We start from the raw sequence: 19,724 nt of genomic DNA on the forward strand, positions 1-19,724 counted from the left end.
ATCCAAACATATCAAAATCTAGCATACACACAGACGCTCGTCTCCTTGTACGTACGTAGCTCCCACAACATGTAGCACGTAGAAAATAGAATACCTACGGGGATAAGTGTGACGACCTAGCCGATCATTTTGAATAGTACAGTCCATTTTCCCCCATTTACTGCTAAATTCATGCTTTACAGTTGTTATATAACTCGCCAGGGTAATTAGTTCGGGTTCGGTGAGGTTTTGAAATGAATTGAGACACTTAGGCTCCAAGAAGAAAGCTTAAGTTGAATTAGTTGACCGGATAGTGAAAAATGTGCAAACGACCCCGAAATGAATTTTTTTGATGATTCCAATAGCTCCGTATGGTGATTTTGGGTTTAGGAGTGTGTCCAGATATTTATTTCGAGGTTCGTAGATAAATTAGGCTTGAAATGGCGAAAATAAGAAATTTATGTTTAGAAGTTTGACCGGGGGGTTGATTTTTTGATATCGGGGTCGGAATCCAGCTCTGAATTTTTTTGTAGCTTTGTTATGTTATTTATGACTTGTGTACAAAAGTTGAGGTCAATCCGACTTGATTTGATTGGTTTTTGCATCGAATATAGAAGTTGGAAGCTCTTAGTTTTATTAAGCTTGATTTGGGGTGTGATTTATGATTTTTGCGTAGTTTGATATGATTTGAGGTTTCAACTAAGTTTGTATAATATTTTATGACTTGTTGGTGTATTTGGTTGAGGTCCCGAGGGCTTAAGGTGAGTTTTAGGTGATTAACGGATCATTTTTGGACTTTGAATGATGGCTGATATCTACTGGTGTGAAGCTGCTGGTTTTTCTTTATGATGTCATGATGATGTCATGATCGAGGTCATGATGACATCAAGATCGAGGTCTAGACCCAAAAATCAAGGTCCTAGAAAAATCGAGGTCCAGATCCAAAATTGAGGTCCTAATAATCGAGGTCCAGATCCAAAATCGAGGTCCTAAAAATCGAGGTCCAGACCCAAAATCGAGGTCCAGATCCAAGACCGAGGTTGCCCATGATCGAGGTGGTCCATGACCGAGGCGGTCGAAGACCGAGGTGGTCCCGAGGTTTTCCAGGACCGAGGTGGTCCAAGATAAAGGTTGTCGATGACCGAGGTGGTCCAAAATCGTGGTCCAGATCTGTGCAGAAACTTTAAGTTATAAAAAGAGGGGACTTCATCCCATTCTCCATTTTTGACGAATTTGAGCTTAGGGAGAGGCGATTCTTGACAGATTTTCAAGGAAAAATATCGAGATAAGTGATTATAACTCGGAATTAGTTAATATAAATGAATATATAGTTGTTTTCATCAACCAATTAGTAGTTTTGAGATGGAAGTTGGGGAAGATGGTAGAAAGTTCAGAGAGTGAATTTTTAGGATTTGAGGGTCGAGTTAATGTCGGATTTTGGTAAAATTGGTATGGTTGGACTCGTAGTTGGATGATCTTTCTTATTTACTGAATTTTATCAAGTTCCGAGATATGGGCCCCATGGGTGAATTATTGAGTTAATTTCGGATTTTTATTGAAAAATGTAGTATTTATTTATGAAATTGATTCTATAAATTTTTTTGACTGTATCGAATTATTTTTGGATAGATTCGAGCCATTCAGAGTTGAATAATCGAGGAAATGGCCTACTAGTGGATTATATTAGAGCAAGTCGAGGTAAGCAGCTTGCCTAACCTTATGTGGGGGAACTCCCCTTAGGATTTTGATGTTGTTTGTTATATGAGGGCCGTGTACGTGAGGTGACGAGTATGTACACAAACTATATTGTTGAAAAATCCTATTTTCATTAATCAAATATTTGTTTTTCCTTTAATTGAGCAACATCAATATATATAACTATCCTGTTTAGTTAGGAAAGCATGTTTACGTGACTTAACTGTTTTAATAGCCTTATTTGCCTTAACTGCCTACCTGAACTCTATACAACATGTTTAGTAAATTCTGTGTTCCCTTCTTGACTTGCATTTGATTTTAAATGGTAAGATTTTCTCGTTGTAAATCATATTCCCACTGTTGCGTTGATGTGATTTACTTTTGGGACTACGGATCGGTATTCCGGGAGTTGCCCAGAGTTGTAATTTGCTTTTGGGACTACAGATCGATATTCCGGGAGTTGCCCTATATTGTTATTTACTTTTGGGACTACAGATCGGTATTCTGGGAGTTGCCCTGTGCTGTTATTTACTTTTGGGACTACAGATCGGTATTCTGGGAGTTGCCATGTATTGTTATTTATTTTGAGACTACAGATTGATATTCCGGAAGTTTCCCTGTCGTTATCTCTTTTGCTGACTGTTGTTTCAAATTGATTCTTTCCCTATTACGAGTTTTTTTGCACTTACTTATACTGTGAGAGGTTATTATACTTCTATTATTATATTTGCACCGGTAGGTCCTCGACCTGATCTTGTCACTACTCGACCGAGGTTAGGCTTGGCACGTACTGAGTACCGCTATGGTGTACTCATGCCCTTTTTCGTGTGCAGATCCAGGTTTTTATGCTAATCCATTCTATCCGTGAGGCGAGGCGATCCAGAGACTTCGAGGTATATCTGCCGCATCCGCAAACCTAGAAGTCCCTCTCTATTCTCTCTTCAGTTATAGGCTTCTTGTATTTTCTTTTGTTTAGACTTCTGGAGTTAGAGCACTATGTATTCATTTAGCTTGTGATTCATGAGATTCCGAATTTTGGAAGTGCTATGTTCGGTCGAGAGTGTTTTTATTGTATATGCCAAGAGGCATTTTAAACTCTTTTTATCATACTTACCTGTTAGTTGGCTAGTTTGTATCCTTAAATTAATTTTTTCGCAAGTTGACAGGCTTACCTAGTCATAGAGACTTGGTGCCGTCACGACAGTTCACGGAGGGAGAACTTGGGACTTGACAAGTTGGTATCAGAGCTCCAGGTTCATAGGAGTCATGAATCACAAGCTGGTTTATTAGAGTATCGCGGATCGGTACGGAGACGTCTGTACTTATCTTCGAGAGGCTATAGAACTGATAAGAAAATTTCCACTTCATCTGATTCCTTGTCATGAGAGATTATTGATTTCAACATTTTAAACTTCTGTTTTCTATTCTCTCACAGATGGTAAGGACACGTACTATCGGAGATGACCAGGCACCCGCGACCCCTACTAGAGCCGCCAGAGGCCGGGGCCGGGGTAGAGGTCGAGGACGCTCACATGGTGCAGCTAGAGCACCCGTGTGAGATATTACAGAGGAATCACCAGCAGTTCCAGCCGGAGCACATGCACCAGATACGCCTACTACCACTACTCAAGCTCCTCAGGAGACTCTTGCTCAGTTCATGACTATGTACAACACTCTAGCTCAGGCAGGGTTGATTCCCCTTGCTGCAGCCATATCTCAGGCTCAGGGGATGAGCACAGACTCCCACAGCCTGCACCCTAGAGCAGTGAGTTCCGGTTGATCAGGTCCCGGAGGTTATACCAGTACCGCCTGTAGCCCCAGTTCAGCCCAAGGTTAGGGTCGTAGCTTCAGAGGAGGACCACGGAAGCTTGAGAGGTACAAAAAGTATAAGCCTCCTACGTTCAGTGGTCTAGCATTAGAGGATGCTCAGGGATTTCTTGAGAAGTGCCGCTGTATCCTCCATACCATGTATCCTCCATACCATGGGTATTGCAGAGACTAGTGGGGTTTCTTTCACTGCATTTCAGCTTAGAGGAGCAGCTTATCAGTGGTGGCAGGCATATGAGTTGGATAGTCCTGCCGAAGCAGCTTCACTCACTTGGACTCAGTTTTCGGATATATTCTTGCGGGAGTATGTTCCTCAGATCCTCAAGGATGCATGGCGCGTGGAGTTTGAGCATTTGCGCCAGGGTACTATGACTGTTTCGGAGTATGCGGTCTATTTCACTGACTTGGATAGACATGCACTGGCTTTGTTTTCTACAGTTCGTGAGAGAGTTCTCCGGTTTATTGAGGGGCTCATTCCCGGTATCAGGTCTAGCATGGCCCGGAAGTTGGAGATGGATATTGCTTATCATTGCTAGGAGAGTAGAGGGCATGCTTTCTCGGGATAGGGAGGAGAGAGAGGCCAAGAGGTCTCGAGAGTTGGGCCATTATTCTGGTTCCCGTGCCCCAGCTGCAGTTCGTCATAGTAGAGGTTATGTAAGTTGCCCCATTCATTCAGCTCTTCCAGCAGCCAGTGGTATTCCAGCTCCTCCTAGACCTCAGGAGCCTTATTATGCACCTCTAGTATCTAGTGTGCCTCCTACATGGGGTGCCATCACTGGTCAGTCTAGTAGACCTGGCCCGAGCCAATCACAGCTGGCACATCCATCTAGAGCTTATTTTGAGTGTGGCGACACTCACCATGTGGTGAGGTATTGCCCCAAACTTGGGAGGGGTGCACCTCCACAGAATTCTCAGCCACAGCATGCTACACAGAGTTCTCAAGCTATGATCACAACACTAGCTACTTCTCCACTTGCCCAGCCAGCTCGAGGTGGAGGTCCAGAAGGTAGAGGTCGCCCTAGAGGGGGAGGCCATACCCGATACTATGCTCTTCCTGCTCGTACAAAGGCTATTTCTTCTGATTCTGTTATTACAAGTATTGTTCTGGTCTGTCATAGAGATGCATCGGTTCTATTCGATCCAGGCTCCACTTATTCATATGTGTCCTCTTATTTTGCCCTGCTTTTGTGTGTATCCCGGGATTCTTTGAGTTACCATGTTTATGTTTCTACTCCTGTGGGAGATTCTCTTGTTGTGGATCGTGTTTATCGATTGTGTTTGATTTCTATTAGTGGTTTTGAGACCAGAGCCAATTTTTTATTGCTTAGCATGGTAGGTTTTGATGTTATATTGGGCATGGACTGGTTGTCGCCCTATTATGCTATTCTTGATTGTCACGCCAAGACCGTGATGCCGGCTATGCCAGGTGTACCACGAGTAGTGTGGAGGGGTACTTTAGATTACACTCCCAACAGAGTTATTTCTTTTCTTAAGGCTCAACGAATAGTTGAGAAGGGGGATTACACGTATCTAGCCTATGTGACAGATGTTAGTATTGATACCCATATAGTTAATTCAGTCCCAGTAGTGAGGGATTATCTTGATGTGTTTCCAGTTGATCTTCTAGGTATGCCACCTGGCAGAGATATTAATTTTAGCATTGATTTATTGCCGGCTCAGCCTATTTTTATTCCACCATATCGGATGACCCCAGCAGAATTGAAAGAATTAAAGGAGCAGCTACAGGAGTTGCTTGATAAGGGTTTCATCTGGACCAATATATCACCTTGGGGTGCCTTATCTTGTTTGTAAAGAAGAAAGATGGCTCCATGCATATGTGTATTGATTATCGACAGCTGAACAAGGTTACAGTGAAGAACAGGAACCCATTGCCTCGTATTGATGACCTATTTGATCAGTTGCAGGGTACCAAGGTATTCTCAAAAATTGATTTGTGGTCTGGGTATCACCTGTTGAAAATTTAGGATTTCGATATTTTAAAGACAACATTCAGGACCCGTTATGGTCACTATGAATTTCTTGCAATGTCTTTAGGGCTGACCAATGCCCAACAGCATTTATGCACTTGATGAATAGTGTATTTCGGCCTTATCTTGATTCATTTGTCGTGGTATTTATTGATGGTATCCTGGTGTACTCACGTGGCCAGGAGGAGCATGCACAACACTTTGGTATTGTATTACAGAGGCTGAGAGAGGAGAAACTTTATGCCAAATTCTCTAAGTGTGAGTTCTGGCTCAGCTCAGCGGCATTCTTGGGACACATAGTGTCCAGTGAAGGAATCAAGGTGGATTCAAAGAAGATAGAGGCAGTTCAGAGTTGGCCCAGGCCAACATCAGCTATAGAGATTTGGAGTTTTCTGGCTTGGAAGGGTATTATCGCCGATTTGTACAGGGTTTCTCTTATATTACTGCACCTATGACCAGGTTGACCCAAAAGGGTGCTCTGTCTAGATGGTTAGAGGAGTGTGAGGAGAGCTTCCAAAATATCAAGATAGCTTTGACTACTGCTCCAGTGTTGGTTTTTCCTACATGTACCAGTTCTTATAATGTGTATTGTGATACGCCGCGTATTGGTCTCGACACGGTGTTGATGCAAGACGGTAGGGTGATTGCCTATGCGTCCAACTGCTGAAGGTACATGAGAAGAATTATCCTGTGCACGACCTTGAATTGGCAGCTATAGTTCATGCCTTGAAGATTTGGCGGCATTATTTGTACGATGTCTATTGTGAGGTCTATACCAACCATCAAAGTTTACAATATTTGTTCAAGCAAAAGGACCTTAATTTGCGATAGAGGAAGTTGTTAGAATTACTTAAGGATTATGATATTACCATATTATATCACCCGGGGAAGGCCAATGTGGTGGCCGATGCTTTGAGTCGAAAGGCGAAAAGTTTGGGCAATTTAGCATATCTACCGGTAGCAAAGAGACCATTTGCATTGGAGGTTCAGGCCTTAGCCAACTGGTTTGTTAGATTGGATGTCTCGGAGCCCAATCGGGTTCTAGCATGTCTGGTTTCTTAGTCCTCCTTATATGACCGCATCAGGAAGCGCTAGTATGATGATCCCCATTTACTTGTCTTGAAGGACATAGTTCAGCATGGTGATTCAAGTGATGTAACTCTTGGGGATGATGGGGTATTGAGGATGTAGGGTCGGTTGTGTGTTCCCAATGTAGATGGTTTGCATGAGTTGATTCTCCAAGAAGCTCATAGTTCGCAGTATTCCATTCATCCGAGTGACGCAAAGATGTATCATGATTTGAAGCAGCAATATTGGTGGAGGATAATGAAGAAGGACATAGTAGAGTATGTAGCTTGGTGCCTAAATTGTCAACATGTGAAATATGAGCACGAACGACCAGGTGGATTACTTCAGAAGCTAGAGATTCCAGAGAGGAAATGGGAGCGGATTACTATGTATTTTGTTGTTGGGCTTCCACATACTCAAAAAAGGTTTGATGCAGTTTGGGTGCTTGTAGACAGATTTACCAAGTCAGCTCATTTCATTCCAGTGGTGACTACTTACTCTACGGAGCAGTTAGCAAAGATTTATATCTGCAAGATTGTTCGCCTTCATGGTGTGCCAGTGTCTATTATTTCTGATAGGGGCACACAGTTTACATCACAGTTTTGGAGAGCATTGCAATGAGAGCTAGGTATGCAGGTACATCTGAGTACATCATTTCACCCTCAGTCAGACGGATATTTCGAGCGCACTATTCAAATATTGGAGGATATGCTATGCGCTTGTGTAATTGATTTTGGGGGTTCTTAGGATCAGTTCCTACCGCTAGCAGATTTTCCTTATAATAACAGCTACCAATCGAGCATTCAGATGGCGCCATATGAATCTTTATATGGGAGACGGTTCCGGTCTTTAGTGGGTTGGTTTGAATTAGGTAAGGCTAGGCTATTGGGTACTGATTTGGTTCAGGATGCCTTGGACAAGGGCAAATTGATTCAGGAACGGCTTCGCACAGCACCGCTTGGACAAAAGAGTTATGCCGACAGGAAGGTCCGTGATGTGTCTTACATGGTTGGGGAAAAGGTCCTGCTGAAGATTTCGCCTATGAAAGGTGTTGTGAGATTCGGGAAGAAAGGCAAGTTGAGTCCTAGATATATTGGACCTTTTGAAATACTTAAAAGGATAGGAGAGGTGGCCTATGAACTTACTTTGCCACCTAATCTATCGGGTGTTCATCCAGTGTTTCATGTATCTATGCTCCGAAAGTATGTTGGGGATCCATCCCATGTTTTGTATTTTAGCATAGTTCAGTTGGATGGTAATTTGACTTATGATGTAGCGCCAGTGGCAATTTTAGATCGGCATGTTCGGAAGTTGAGATCAAAGAATATAACTTTAGTGAAAGTAGAGTGGAGAGACCAGCCAGTCAAAGAAACTACTTGGGAGACTGAACGGGAGATTCAGAGCAAATATCCACACCTATTTGAGACTCCAGGAATTTTTCTAAACCCGTTCGAGGACGAACGTTTGTTTAAGAGGGGGAGGATGTGACGATCCAGCCGGTCGTTTGAATAGTACAATCCATTTTTCCCCATTTGCTACTAAGTCATGCTTTACAATTGTTATATGACTCGCCGGGGTAATTGGTTCGGGTCCAGTGAGGTTTTGAAATGAATCGAGACACTTAGTCTCCAAGAAGAAAGCTTAAGTTGAATTAGTTGACCGGATAGTGAAAAATGTGTAAACGACCCAGAAATGGGTTTTTGATGATTTCAATGGCTCCATATGGTGATTTTGGGCTTAGGAGTGTATCCGGATATTTATTTTGAGGTCCGTAGCTAAATTAGGCTTGAAATGACAAAAATAAAAAATTTAAGTTTAGAAGTTTGACCAGGGATGACTTTTTGATATCGGGGTCGGAATCTAGTTCTAAAAATTTTCATAGCTTTGTTATGTTATTTATGACTTGTGTGCAAAATTTGAGATCAATCGGACTTGATTTGATAGGTTTTTGCATCGAATATAGAAGCTGGAAGTTCTTAGTTTCATTAAGCTTGAATTGGGTTGTGATTTGTAATTTTTGCGTTGTTTGATATGATTTGAGGTTTTAACTAAGTTTGTATGATGTTTTAGTACATGTTGGTGTATTTGGTTGAGGTGGCCTCGGGTGGTTAACAGATCATTTTTGGACTTTGAATGATGGTTGATATCTGCTGGTGTGAGATGACTGGTTTTTCTTCATGATGTCATGATGACATCATGACCGGGTTCAGACCCAAAAATCGAGATCCTAAAAAAATTGAGGTCCAGATCCAAAATCGAGGTCCTAGAAATCGATGTCTAGACCCAAAATCGAGGTCTAGATCCAAGACCGAGGTTGCCCATGACTGAGGTGGTCCAAGACCGAGGCAGTCAAAGACCAAGGTGGTCCCGAGGTTGTCCAGGACTGAGGTGGTCCAAGACCGAAGTTGCCCATGACCGAGGTGGTCCAAGACCGAGGTGGTCCCTAGGTTGTCCAGGACTGAGGTGGTCGAAGATCAAGGTGGTCCAAGACCGAGGTTGTCCATGGCCGAGGTGGTCCAAGATCAAGGTGGTCCAAGACCGAGGTTGTCCATGGCCGAGGCGGTCCGAGACCGAAGCGGTCGAAGACTGAGGTTGTCCAAGATCGAGGTGATCCAAAATCGAGGTCCAGATCTGTGCAGAAACTTTAAGTTATAAAAAGAGGGGACTTCGTCCCATTCTCCATTTTTGACGAATCTGAGCTTAGGGAGAGGCGATTCTTGACAGATTTTCAGAGAAAAACATCAGGGAAGTAATTCTAACTCGGAAGTGGTTAATATACAAAAATATGTAGTTGTTTTCATCATCCAATTAGTATTTTTGAGATGGAAATTAGGGAAGATGGTAGAAAGTTCATAGAGTGAATTTTTGGGATTTGAAGGTCGAGTTGATGTCGGATTTTGGTAAAATTGGTATGGTTGGACTCCTAGTTGGATGGGCTTTCATATTTAGTGACTTTTGTTGGGTGTCGAGATGTGGGCCCCATGTGCGAATTTTTGAGTTAATTTCGGGGTTTTATTGAAAAATGTAGTATTTTTTGATGAAATTGATTTTATAATTTTTGTTGACTGTATCTAATTAGTTTTGGCTAGATTCGAGCCATTCAGAGTTGAATAATCGAGGAAAAGGCCTACTAGTGGATTAAATTGGAGCAAGTCGAGGTAAGTGACTTGCCTAACCTTGTGTGGGGGAACTCCCCTTAGAATTTTGATGTTGTTTGTTATATAAGAGCCATGTACGTGAGGTGACGAGTGTGTACACAGACTATATTTGTTGAAAACCCTGCTTTTATTAATCAAATATATGTTTTTCCTTTAATAGAGCAGCATTATATATATATATATATATATATATATATATATATATATATATATATATATATATATATATATATATATATATATATATATATATATATCTTGTTTAGTTAGGAAAGCATGTTTACGTGACTTAACTGCCTTATCTGCCTTAACTGCCTACCTGAACTCTATGCAGCATGTTTACCTGAACGGTAAGATTTTCTCGTTGTAAATCATGTTTCCACTGTTGCAATTTACTTTTGGGGCTACGGATCGGTATTACGGGAGTTGCCTTGTGTTGTAATTTACTTTTGGGACTACGGATCGGTATTTCGGGAGTTGCCCTATATTGTTATTTACTTTTGGGACTACGGATCGGTATTATGGGAGTGGCCTTGTACTATTATTTACTTTTAGGACTACGGATCGGTATTCCGGGAGTTGCCCTGTATTATTGAGACCCAATTACAAACTGAGCTTAAGATAGAGGAAGCCCTTCGTTCAGACAGGGTTCAAGAAGGTTCCATTTTAGAGAAAAGACACCAGATTAGGGGGGTGCTCTTCTATCCTTTTGGTAGGGCATTCTCATTGGATACGTACTTGGACCAGACCATGGATCGATATTTCGGGAGTTGCCCTGTCGTTATCTCTGTTGCTGACTGTTGTTTCAAATTTATTCATCAAAAGGGTTCAAAATCATTGCAGAAAATGGAGTGATGAGAGTATGCTCCGGTGCACTAGTGGTAATGAAGGCTAATCGGAAGAATAATAATATGTACCGCTATCGTGGCAGTACAGTTATTGGGACAGCGACAGTAACATCCAGTGACGACAAAGAGGCAGAAGCAACCAAGCTATGGCACATGCGCTTGGGACATGCTGGAGGAAAATCCTTGAAAACTCTATCAGATCAAGGATTGTTAAAAGGAGTAAAGGCTTGCAACTTGGAGTTTTGTGAGCATTGTGTTAAAGGGAAACAGACAAGGGTTAAATTTGGTACAGCGATCCATAATACTAAAGGCATTTTGGATTATGTACACTCTGATGTTTGGGGTCCTTCCAAAACACCTTCATTGGGTGGGAAGCACTATTTTGTAACCTTTGTTGATGATTTTTCCCGAAGAGTATGGGTGTATACAATGAAGAGCAAAGATGAAGTGTTGGGAATTTTTCTCAAATGGAAGACGATGGTGGAGAATCAGACAGGCAGGAGAATCAAGTGTATTCGCACAGACAATGGAGGTGAATACAAAAATGATCATTTCAATAAGGTCTGTGAAAATGATGGCATCATCCGACACTTCACTGTTAGACATACACCACAACAGAATGGAGTGGCAGAACGTATGAACCGGACCTTGCTGGAGAAGGTACGGTGTATGTTGTCCAATGCTGGCTTGGGCAAAGAATTTTGGGCTGAGGCAATTACATATGCATGCCACCTCATTAATCGTCTACCATCTGCTGCTATTGATGGCAAAACACCATTTGAAAAATGGTACGGAAAACCTGCTGTAGATTATAACTCTTTGCACGTGTTTGGCTCAACTGCATATTATCATGTGACAGAGTCAAAATTGGATCCAAGGGCAAAGAAGGCTATTTTTATGGGAATTACTTCTGGAGTCAAAGGATATCGCTTATGGTGTCCTATGACAAAGAAAGTAATATTCAGCAGAGATGTTACCTTTGATGAATTTGCTATGGTAAATAAGGTAACAGAAGATACCAAACAAAATGAAGGTGCTTCTAAGCAGGTGGAGTTTGAGGGAAAATTTATTTTTCCTACACAAGAAGCAGAGGAGGAAACAAATGAAGATTACCCTCTGGAAGGAGAGCCAGTAGAGGAGATTCCAACTCAGGAATCTCAACAACAACTTGAATCAATAGCAACCAGCAGGCCAAAAAGAACAATAACGAAACCTGTTCGTCTCATAGAGACGGTTGCTTGTGCAACCTCAATTGTAGCTGATGATGTTCCTACTACTTATAAAGACGCTGTCCAAAGTTCAGAAGAAGATAAGTGGAGGATTGCCATGAATGATGAAATACAGTCCCTTCATCAGAATCATACATGGAGATTGGCCAATCTCCCGAAGGGAAAGAAAGCAATTGGGTGCAAATGGGTATTTGCAAAGAAGGAAGGATTTCCTAACCAAGTAGATGTTCGCTACAAAGCAAGATTGGTGGCCAAAGGATATGCTCAAAAGGAGGGAATTGATTACAATGAAGTGTTTTCTCCAGTTGTAAAACATTCCTCCATTAGAATTATGTTGGCTTTGGTAGCACAATTGGATTTGGAACTAGTTCAGATGGATGTAAAAACTGCGTTTTTACATGGAAACTTGGAGGAGGAAATCTACATGACTCAGCCAGAAGGATTCAAAGTTGCTGGAAAAGAAAATATGGTGTGCAAACTTGAAAAATCGTTGTACGGATTGAAACAATCTTCTAGACAATGGTACAAGCGATTTGACGAGTTTATGTTGCGGCAAGGGTACAAGAGAAGCAAATACGATCATTGTGTGTATTTGCACAAGCTTAAAGATGGTTCCTTTGTATATCTTCTCCTATATGTTGATGATATGTTGATAGCTTCCAAGAATTTGGAAGAAATTGATAAGTTGAAGATTCAACTGAAGAAGGAGTTCGAGATGAAGGATTTGGGTGAGGCAAAGAAAATTCTTGGCATGGAGATAATTAGAGATAGACGTTCAAAGAAACTCTGTTTATCTCAAAAGGAATATTTGAAGAGAGTACTTCAACGTTTTGGCATAGATGACAAGACTAAGCCAGTTAGTACTCCACTTGCTTCCCATTTTAAGCTAAGTACTACTATGTCGCCAATGGATGAAGCTGAACGAGAGTATATGTCAAAGGTACCATACGCAAATGTTGTTGGTAGCTTGATGTATGCAATGGTTTGCACAAGGCCTGACATTTCACAAGCTGTTGGAGTTATTAGCAGATATATGCACAATCCAGGGAAGGAGCATTGGCAAGCTGTGAAGTGGATTCTACGGTATATTCATAATACTGTAGATGTCGGGTTAGTTTTTGAGCAGGAAGACAATCAGTCTGTAGTTGGATATTGTGACTCAGATTTTGCGGGTGATATGGACAAACGAAGATCAACTACTGGTTATGTGTTTACTTTTGCAAAGGCACCAGTTAGTTGGAAGTCTACTTTGCAGTCAACAGTTGCTTTGTCTACAACAGAGGCAGAATACATGGCTATTACAGATGCTGTGAAAGAGGCAATTTGGCTTCAAGGATTGCTAAAGGAGCTTGGTGTTGAACAAAAAGGTATCACAATTTTTTGTGATAGTCAAAGTGCTATTCAATTAGCGAAGAACCAAGTTTATCATGCAAGGACGAAGCACATTGATGTTCGGTATCATTTCGTACGCGAAATCATAGAAGAAGGTGGAGTCACGGTGAAGAAAATTCATACTACAGAGAATCCTGCTGATATGCTGACAAAGGTGGTGACTGCGGTCAAGTTTCAACATTGTTTGGATTTGATCAACATTGTTGAACACTGAAGATTGAAGATGAAGACACAACCAAAATTTGTTATTGAGAGAGAATTGAAAATGTGGAATTTTGCCAAGGTGGAGATTTGTTGAAGTTTGGCAAAATGCCAAAGTCCCACATTGGTTGGGAGTTAAGTTTGGGGGGATTTTTCCCCTATAAAAGAAGGCCTAATGTTTAGGATTGAAACACACCTCTCATTTGCCTTCTCATCTGTTTAAGGCATTTGTATCTTCTCTCTTTAGTATTATTTCACTTGTATTTTTGGAGTGAAATAAAATATTGGTTGTGTCCGAGGAGTAGGCAAAATTAGCCGAACCTCGTAAATTCTGGTGTTCCCTTTATTATTGTTTTATTGTCTTATTTATTATTTGGTGGCTGTCATAATTTTTGGTATAGTAGTTGTGACTTATTCACACTATATACATTTGGCTTCCGCAACAATTGGTATCAGAGCCAAGGTACTGTCTAAGTATGCTCTGTGGTTGCAGCATAGTCTGATCTTCAATATTTTTTAAAAATAATATTACAAATATTATATATGGATGAGGACCACAATCCCACAAAAATAGAACTTTGACATTTGCATTAAAATAGTTAGTAAATCAGATCTTTTATGGAGTAAATCAGAGTATACTAAGTAAATCAGATTATGTTTTAGTAAAGTTTGTAACAACTTTTGACCATAGAGCCCAATTCCTCTCCTATATATAGAGATATACTTTACCACTCATCCTCATTCTCAACACAACTCAACCTATCTAGAACCTGCAGTGGAGATGAAGAGGACTACGACTAATGAAGAGAACGTTGGTGAGAATGACAATAACGAAGATGATGAAGACGATGACATCCAATTCCTTATGAGTCTTCTTCATGGATTCTTCAACATTGAATCAATGAGTCACCATGTTTGTAAGTTCCTCTCTCTTTGTTTGTGCTTTGGTTCTCATCATTGGTGTGTCGATCGATGTGCCCTTTTCCTTTATAAAATTCACACAAACACATGGAATCTAATGAATTATATTTATTGACTAGTTGTTTTCGTAGTGTGCATGTTTTGTGGTTTTGCTACAACAATAAAAGACGGTATGTTTGATTCACCTGGGAAAGCTACATCAATTTCCTTGTCTTCCTTTCTTCCGATGGTAGCCTTGAGCTTTCTCGTCTCTTGTTGCAAGCTTCGACCCATTGCATGTTGATCGTATTAATCCTTTAAAATACGATCAAAATTATTCGGGAGGTTCATTGGTAGGTAATTAAGCAACAATGAATTGTTTGTTTGTTATATTCATTGAGTGTTTGGAATAATATTCCACTCTACTTCTGACCCTCTATTATTCCTCTTCCTCTCAGGTCTTCCACTAGCTTTGGCTGACCAATCACAAGTTTGGGCACCTACAAAATCTCCCGGAGATGTACAAGTTACAGCTGAATCCTGAGCCTTCTTTGGGAGGAAGCATGAAAACTTCGAAGCAACCTTCATTTCTTGAATTGATCGCGAGGATAGAATACTTGGAAAGACAAGAACAACGACGACAGACCAACTTTAATGGGGGAGATATCGGAAGAACAAAATAATAGATAGCTTATTAATTAAATATTATGAATGAATTAGACTTAGATAATCAGAATGAATTGATTTGTATAGGATGTACAAGATAAGGCTTTTTCTGGAAATTAGCTTCAGTATGTAAGGTGTAAAGTGGTAGTGTAATCTGAATTTCCATTTATTGTGTTGATTGTTTTAAGTGAATTCCCACATTTGCATATTCAGTTTTCATTTGACAGTACTTTACGATCCAAAGAGAGATTTATTGTAGACTCTTTTTTTTTTTGCACCACTTTTACTATAGAATTCCCACATTAATTTGCAGTTTTCGTTCTTTGTTTTTATTTATTTTGCAGCCTTTTTAATGTTTAGGGCTATTGTTTAGTTAAGGAATTTAAAGACGTGGAAGGAACAAGTGTACGCATCAAATGATTGAAAGATAACTTTGCTACTGAAATTGAAGTAAAATTTCACAGATCTAAACTTCCCTTTTAGTTTATAAACTTATTTACTCAAAATACTTTTTTCTTTTACATTATCAATCCTTATATATATGGGATGAGATCATGGGAAATCTGGGGCATCCTTGCTCAGAAAGTTGCATCGTGCAATAGCAATTAGTTCTCCCAATGATAGTGGTAGAGCCGGGAATAGGGGTTTAAAAATATACATAAGTACGCACGATGTACTTATGTATATAAAATAAATTTTTGAACTTAGTTAAACAGTATAATTTACCAGTTAAGGTTTGTCACCCTTTAGCATAAGGTGGCTCTGCCACTGCCCATGATTAAACAGCAATAGCCTGATCTGCCCGTTTTAATGTGAGATATGCTTGCAAAAATCTAATTGTATTTTCTCCCATTTTCAGCATTCCATCATATTCTTCAATATTCAATATAAAGTTTGTGAACGAGTAGTCTATTGCCATACATGGACAATAAAATACTCCCTCGGGCCCGTTTTATCTTTATTGAGAATCATTAAAGAATTTTTTTTCATAAAGCACTATCTTTTAGTAGTAATTATTCATTTATAGATATTATTTTTCTATATTATGGATTATAGATATCTTTTATGTGGTTATAAGATGTATTTGATGTATTTAATCTATTGTATTCATGAATACAATAGCAAAAATAGGCATGAATCAGGGAAGTCCAACTAATCAGTTGTTGTATTCGAGTGTATTTGACTATATTCATGGAGTGAAACATGGGATTACAACTGGACAGATTATTGTAGATTATTGTATTCGACTGTATTCACGGCGTGAAATAGGCGATTACACTGTTTTTAAAATGGAAAGTGAATCAATTAACATAATAGACTCCTAATATAACTCAACAAACTCAATTATCACACACAAATTTTGTATTTTCAGTTATAAAAAAGATTCTTAACCGAAAAATACCCAAAAAAAATAGCAATCTTCAGAGAAATTATATAATACATCTCAATACATAAATTATATTAATTAAAAAAACTTATGAATACATTCATGGCATATAGCGAGACGGTGAATACAATGAAATACATAGAATACAGCGGGATACATTAAAATACAATTAAAAAAAAAGACAGTGAATACAATGAAATACATGGAATACGACGAGATACACTGAATTACAATGGAAAAAAAGACAATTATTTTAGTTATGTGCCCCAATGAAACAACCCAATTAGCTGAATACAGGAAGTCGATGATTCTAGAATCTAGAATGTATTCCGAAGTCTGACGACGACTCTCTCTCCCAACTGTTAAAAAATTCTAGTCTGAATGAATATATAAAAGGATTGTGAAAAAATGGCATTTTTGAGGTGAATTGTGACTGCAAAAACAACCGACATTGCTGCTGTTATTCCATCTGCTGCTTTTGCTGTTTTAGCAAATTTCCTCTCCCCCCCTCTTCTTCGTACTTCGAACGCCTTTCAATGAATCTAAAATTTGGCTCAATACTTAAGCAAAGATTGTTTCCCTTCCGCCGTCGGAAATTTTAATAGGATGGGGACGAGAATGGGATGTATCAAAGTAGAGAGAAAGAAAAAAATGTAACAAATTAGCGTATTTAATGGCTTAGGGTTAGGAGGTAACCATATTTAAATATTTTGCTACAAACCTTAAAAGGTATCTATATAACATAATTTTATTAAATGGTATTTATTTAAAATAAATAAGGTGTTAACATTTGCTATAGGAGGTAAAAATTCCATCATTAAATGGCATCAGTCATGAGATACCAAATTAATAGTATGTTTGGCCAAGTTTCTTCAAGTTAAAAGCACTTTTCTTTTTCTTAAAAAGTAATTTTTTTAAAGCTGAAGTGTTTGGCCAAGCCTTTAGAGAAAAAAAATACTTTTGACTAGAAGCAGAAGTAATTTTGAAGAAGCAGAAAAAGTACCTTCTCCCTAAAAAAGAATAGCTTTCTAGCAATGCAGCTTGTGTTATTTTATTGGCAATGTTACTGCAAAATTGGCTTTCTTTCTTAATTTCAATACTAGGTGCACCATATGGGGTAGATCTGTGTTCTTCAGTTACTGGTTTATAACTCTTATGTTTTGTTTGCCAAGATTTCATGTCTTCTGCGTTAGAGATATGCAGATGCAAATGGGGTATAAATTCTAACTAGTATATTGAAGTAGTTAAGAAAAGAATCAAAAGTTAACAATGTTAACTTCAAGTAGTTAGGTTAAAGGACAAAAATTGTACTCCGATCCCTCCGTTCCAATTTATGTGAACTTGTTTGACTGGGCACGAAGTTTAAGTAAAAAATGAAGACTTTTGGAATTTGTGGTCCTAAACAAGTTATCCAATTGAAGGTTAAATGTGCTTGGTCCACTAATACAAGGACTAAAATCAGGCTTAGGCAACAACCTAAAGACTAAAACTTCTATCTTCCCTTTAATATATAGATAGGTTAATAAGGTGTACATAGTAATTAACACACATCTACTTGTAAATTACTCTTTAGATGGTATGGTGTCGTTGAACACAGGTGGAGTGTTACCATTTTTGGATCGTTATTTATTCTCATCATGTTGGGAAATCCAAATAAAGAGATGTTGTTTAACAGGATTATTGTTGTAACTCGACAAACTAAACATAAGGGTTAGTTATATGAAATTATGAACCATATAGTATATTATTTTGTCTTTTAAGACAAACTAGAGTTCTCTAAAACAAAGATATAAGATAGATACATATTCTCTAGCTACGCAATTAAATATTATTACATAATTACTGGATTTCCTAACACAAATATATATCTAATAAAAAAAACTACTAGTTCTATGGAAAGTACATAGTACTTTAGCTCCGCTCCTGTGAGACATACATGTAATTCCATATAATTCTCGTATACTACTGCTGCTTCGCTACTTTAATGTTGTAGCTGTTGTCGTTGCTGTTACTGTTACTGTTGCTATTGATCTTTCTAGTTCTGCTCTTGTTGTTGCTGCTGCTGCAACTGATCAATGGAATTCAAGCAAGTGCATCAAACCTAATAAATCTTACAATGATGAGTTCGATACAGAAAGGCCAGGATGGAGATCTCCTTCTCTATTGGACATCAAACCTAAATGTGCTTCGGAGCAAGAAAAACATAAAAAATGTGTCGTAATTGACAAAACCATACAGATATACATATATTAAAATCGAAACATAAGATTTAAACAGATTATAGATAAGTACTCTACGTCCACGAACATTTAAAGCTAAATACTTAATGTTTGAACAATAAAATCTCCAACGTAAAGATTCTGTGCATAAATTCGAACATTCAAAGCTAACTGTTTGAAGTTTAGACATAGCATGATACTCTTTCCAAAACTACAGTATATAAAGATGGCTTAAAATAATAATTGTACCAAAATTGAACAAACAAATTGATAAAATTATAATTTTAACCACTCTTTGCAAACTGAAAAAAGGGGATTGTATTCCTTTTATTAATTAATGCTGAATGGACGACTTACTCTAGGAGAAGAAAAAAATGCTTTATGGATCTGAAAGATTAAGAAGAGTGAATTTTAAAAGATTTTTTATGGCATCAATTTTTATTTTTTCATGTGTTACAATATTTATAAACAAACTTAACCGATTGTAGATACCATGATATCCGGAAGGGAGATCGTTCAAGCAGCAAGGCTCCATTACCTAAGCATATTGACAGTTATAAGTGTAAGAACCAATTAAAGAATAAAAGAATAGAATATTAAACAAATACAAATGCTATTAATGAAGAAAAGAACTAACAATTTGGTGACTCATTGATTCAATTTGGATGAAACCTTTTACAGGATTCAAGGTGGAATTGGCTTCCAACGTCTTCATCGTCGTTGAAATCCTCATCCTCATCATTATCTTGAGATGTGTTCATGTATAGCCGCACAGGTTGAGAAGTGATTGATGAGAGAATGATAAAGCATATATGAGTTTATATAGGAGAGAAATGGTGCTCTAGGGTTTTTTGTATTTTAGTAAGTTGTTACCAACTTTAGTAATATGTGCTTTTAGTCCTCTATTGTATTAGAAATATTAACTCCTCTATTTCTTCAAACTCATAAGAGAATACTCTCTCGTAACAATTGCTGTGGAGATATTTGAATTGGCACAAAATTTAACAATGAAATAAATATTTTGAAATTAGTAGTATAAAACAAAGGTCGGATCTTTAGCGATTTGCATTTTGGACCCTTGCTAGAGAGAGGAATATTTAATTTGTTGGTAAGTGCCACTGCACTGTATTTATCCTCGAAATCGGATAACAATTAAATTTGTAAGTG

The 19,724-nt window shown here is 38.7% G+C and overlaps 1 protein-coding gene and 2 long non-coding RNA genes across 3 annotated transcripts; 2 read left to right on the top strand and 1 right to left on the bottom strand.

The window, feature by feature from the left end:
• The first annotated feature begins 3,656 nt into the window (after positions 1–3,656).
• On the top strand, positions 3,657–6,680 carry LOC138889909 (uncharacterized). The gene is made up of 5 exons (XM_070173254.1): positions 3,657–3,981; positions 4,178–4,833; positions 5,358–5,464; positions 5,557–5,917; positions 6,615–6,680. Exons 1-5 carry the CDS (start codon positions 3,657–3,659, stop codon positions 6,678–6,680), a joined length of 1,515 nt encoding a protein of 504 aa, XP_070029355.1.
• A 7,464-nt stretch (positions 6,681–14,144) lies between these two features.
• On the top strand, positions 14,145–15,163 carry LOC104246416 (uncharacterized). The gene is made up of 3 exons (XR_011406584.1): positions 14,145–14,302; positions 14,426–14,638; positions 14,744–15,163. It is a non-coding gene; the product is annotated as an uncharacterized lncRNA (long non-coding RNA).
• A 2,933-nt stretch (positions 15,164–18,096) lies between these two features.
• Positions 18,097–19,356, bottom strand: LOC138889029 (uncharacterized). The gene is made up of 3 exons (XR_011406585.1): positions 19,195–19,356; positions 19,050–19,095; positions 18,097–18,523 (listed from the first exon to the last, which is right to left on the bottom strand). It is a non-coding gene; the product is annotated as an uncharacterized lncRNA (long non-coding RNA).
• Between the last annotated feature and the right edge of the window lie 368 nt (positions 19,357–19,724).

Source organism: Nicotiana sylvestris, chromosome 4 (assembly GCF_000393655.2).
Source record: "Nicotiana sylvestris chromosome 4, ASM39365v2, whole genome shotgun sequence".
In the NCBI taxonomy this organism is placed as follows: Eukaryota; Viridiplantae; Streptophyta; class Magnoliopsida; order Solanales; family Solanaceae; genus Nicotiana; species Nicotiana sylvestris.

Coding starts and splice junctions, on each gene's coding strand:
- LOC138889909 (XM_070173254.1), top strand. CDS start 3,657: ATGGGTATTGCAGAGACTAGTGGGGTTTCTTTCACTGCATTTCAGCTT. Junction 4,834..5,357: donor ATTTTTTATTGCTTAGCATG/GTAGGTTTTGAT, acceptor GATTATCGACAG/CTGAACAAGGTTACAGTGAA. Junction 5,465..5,556: donor AAAATTGATTTGTGGTCTGG/GTATCACCTGTT, acceptor CAATGTCTTTAG/GGCTGACCAATGCCCAACAG.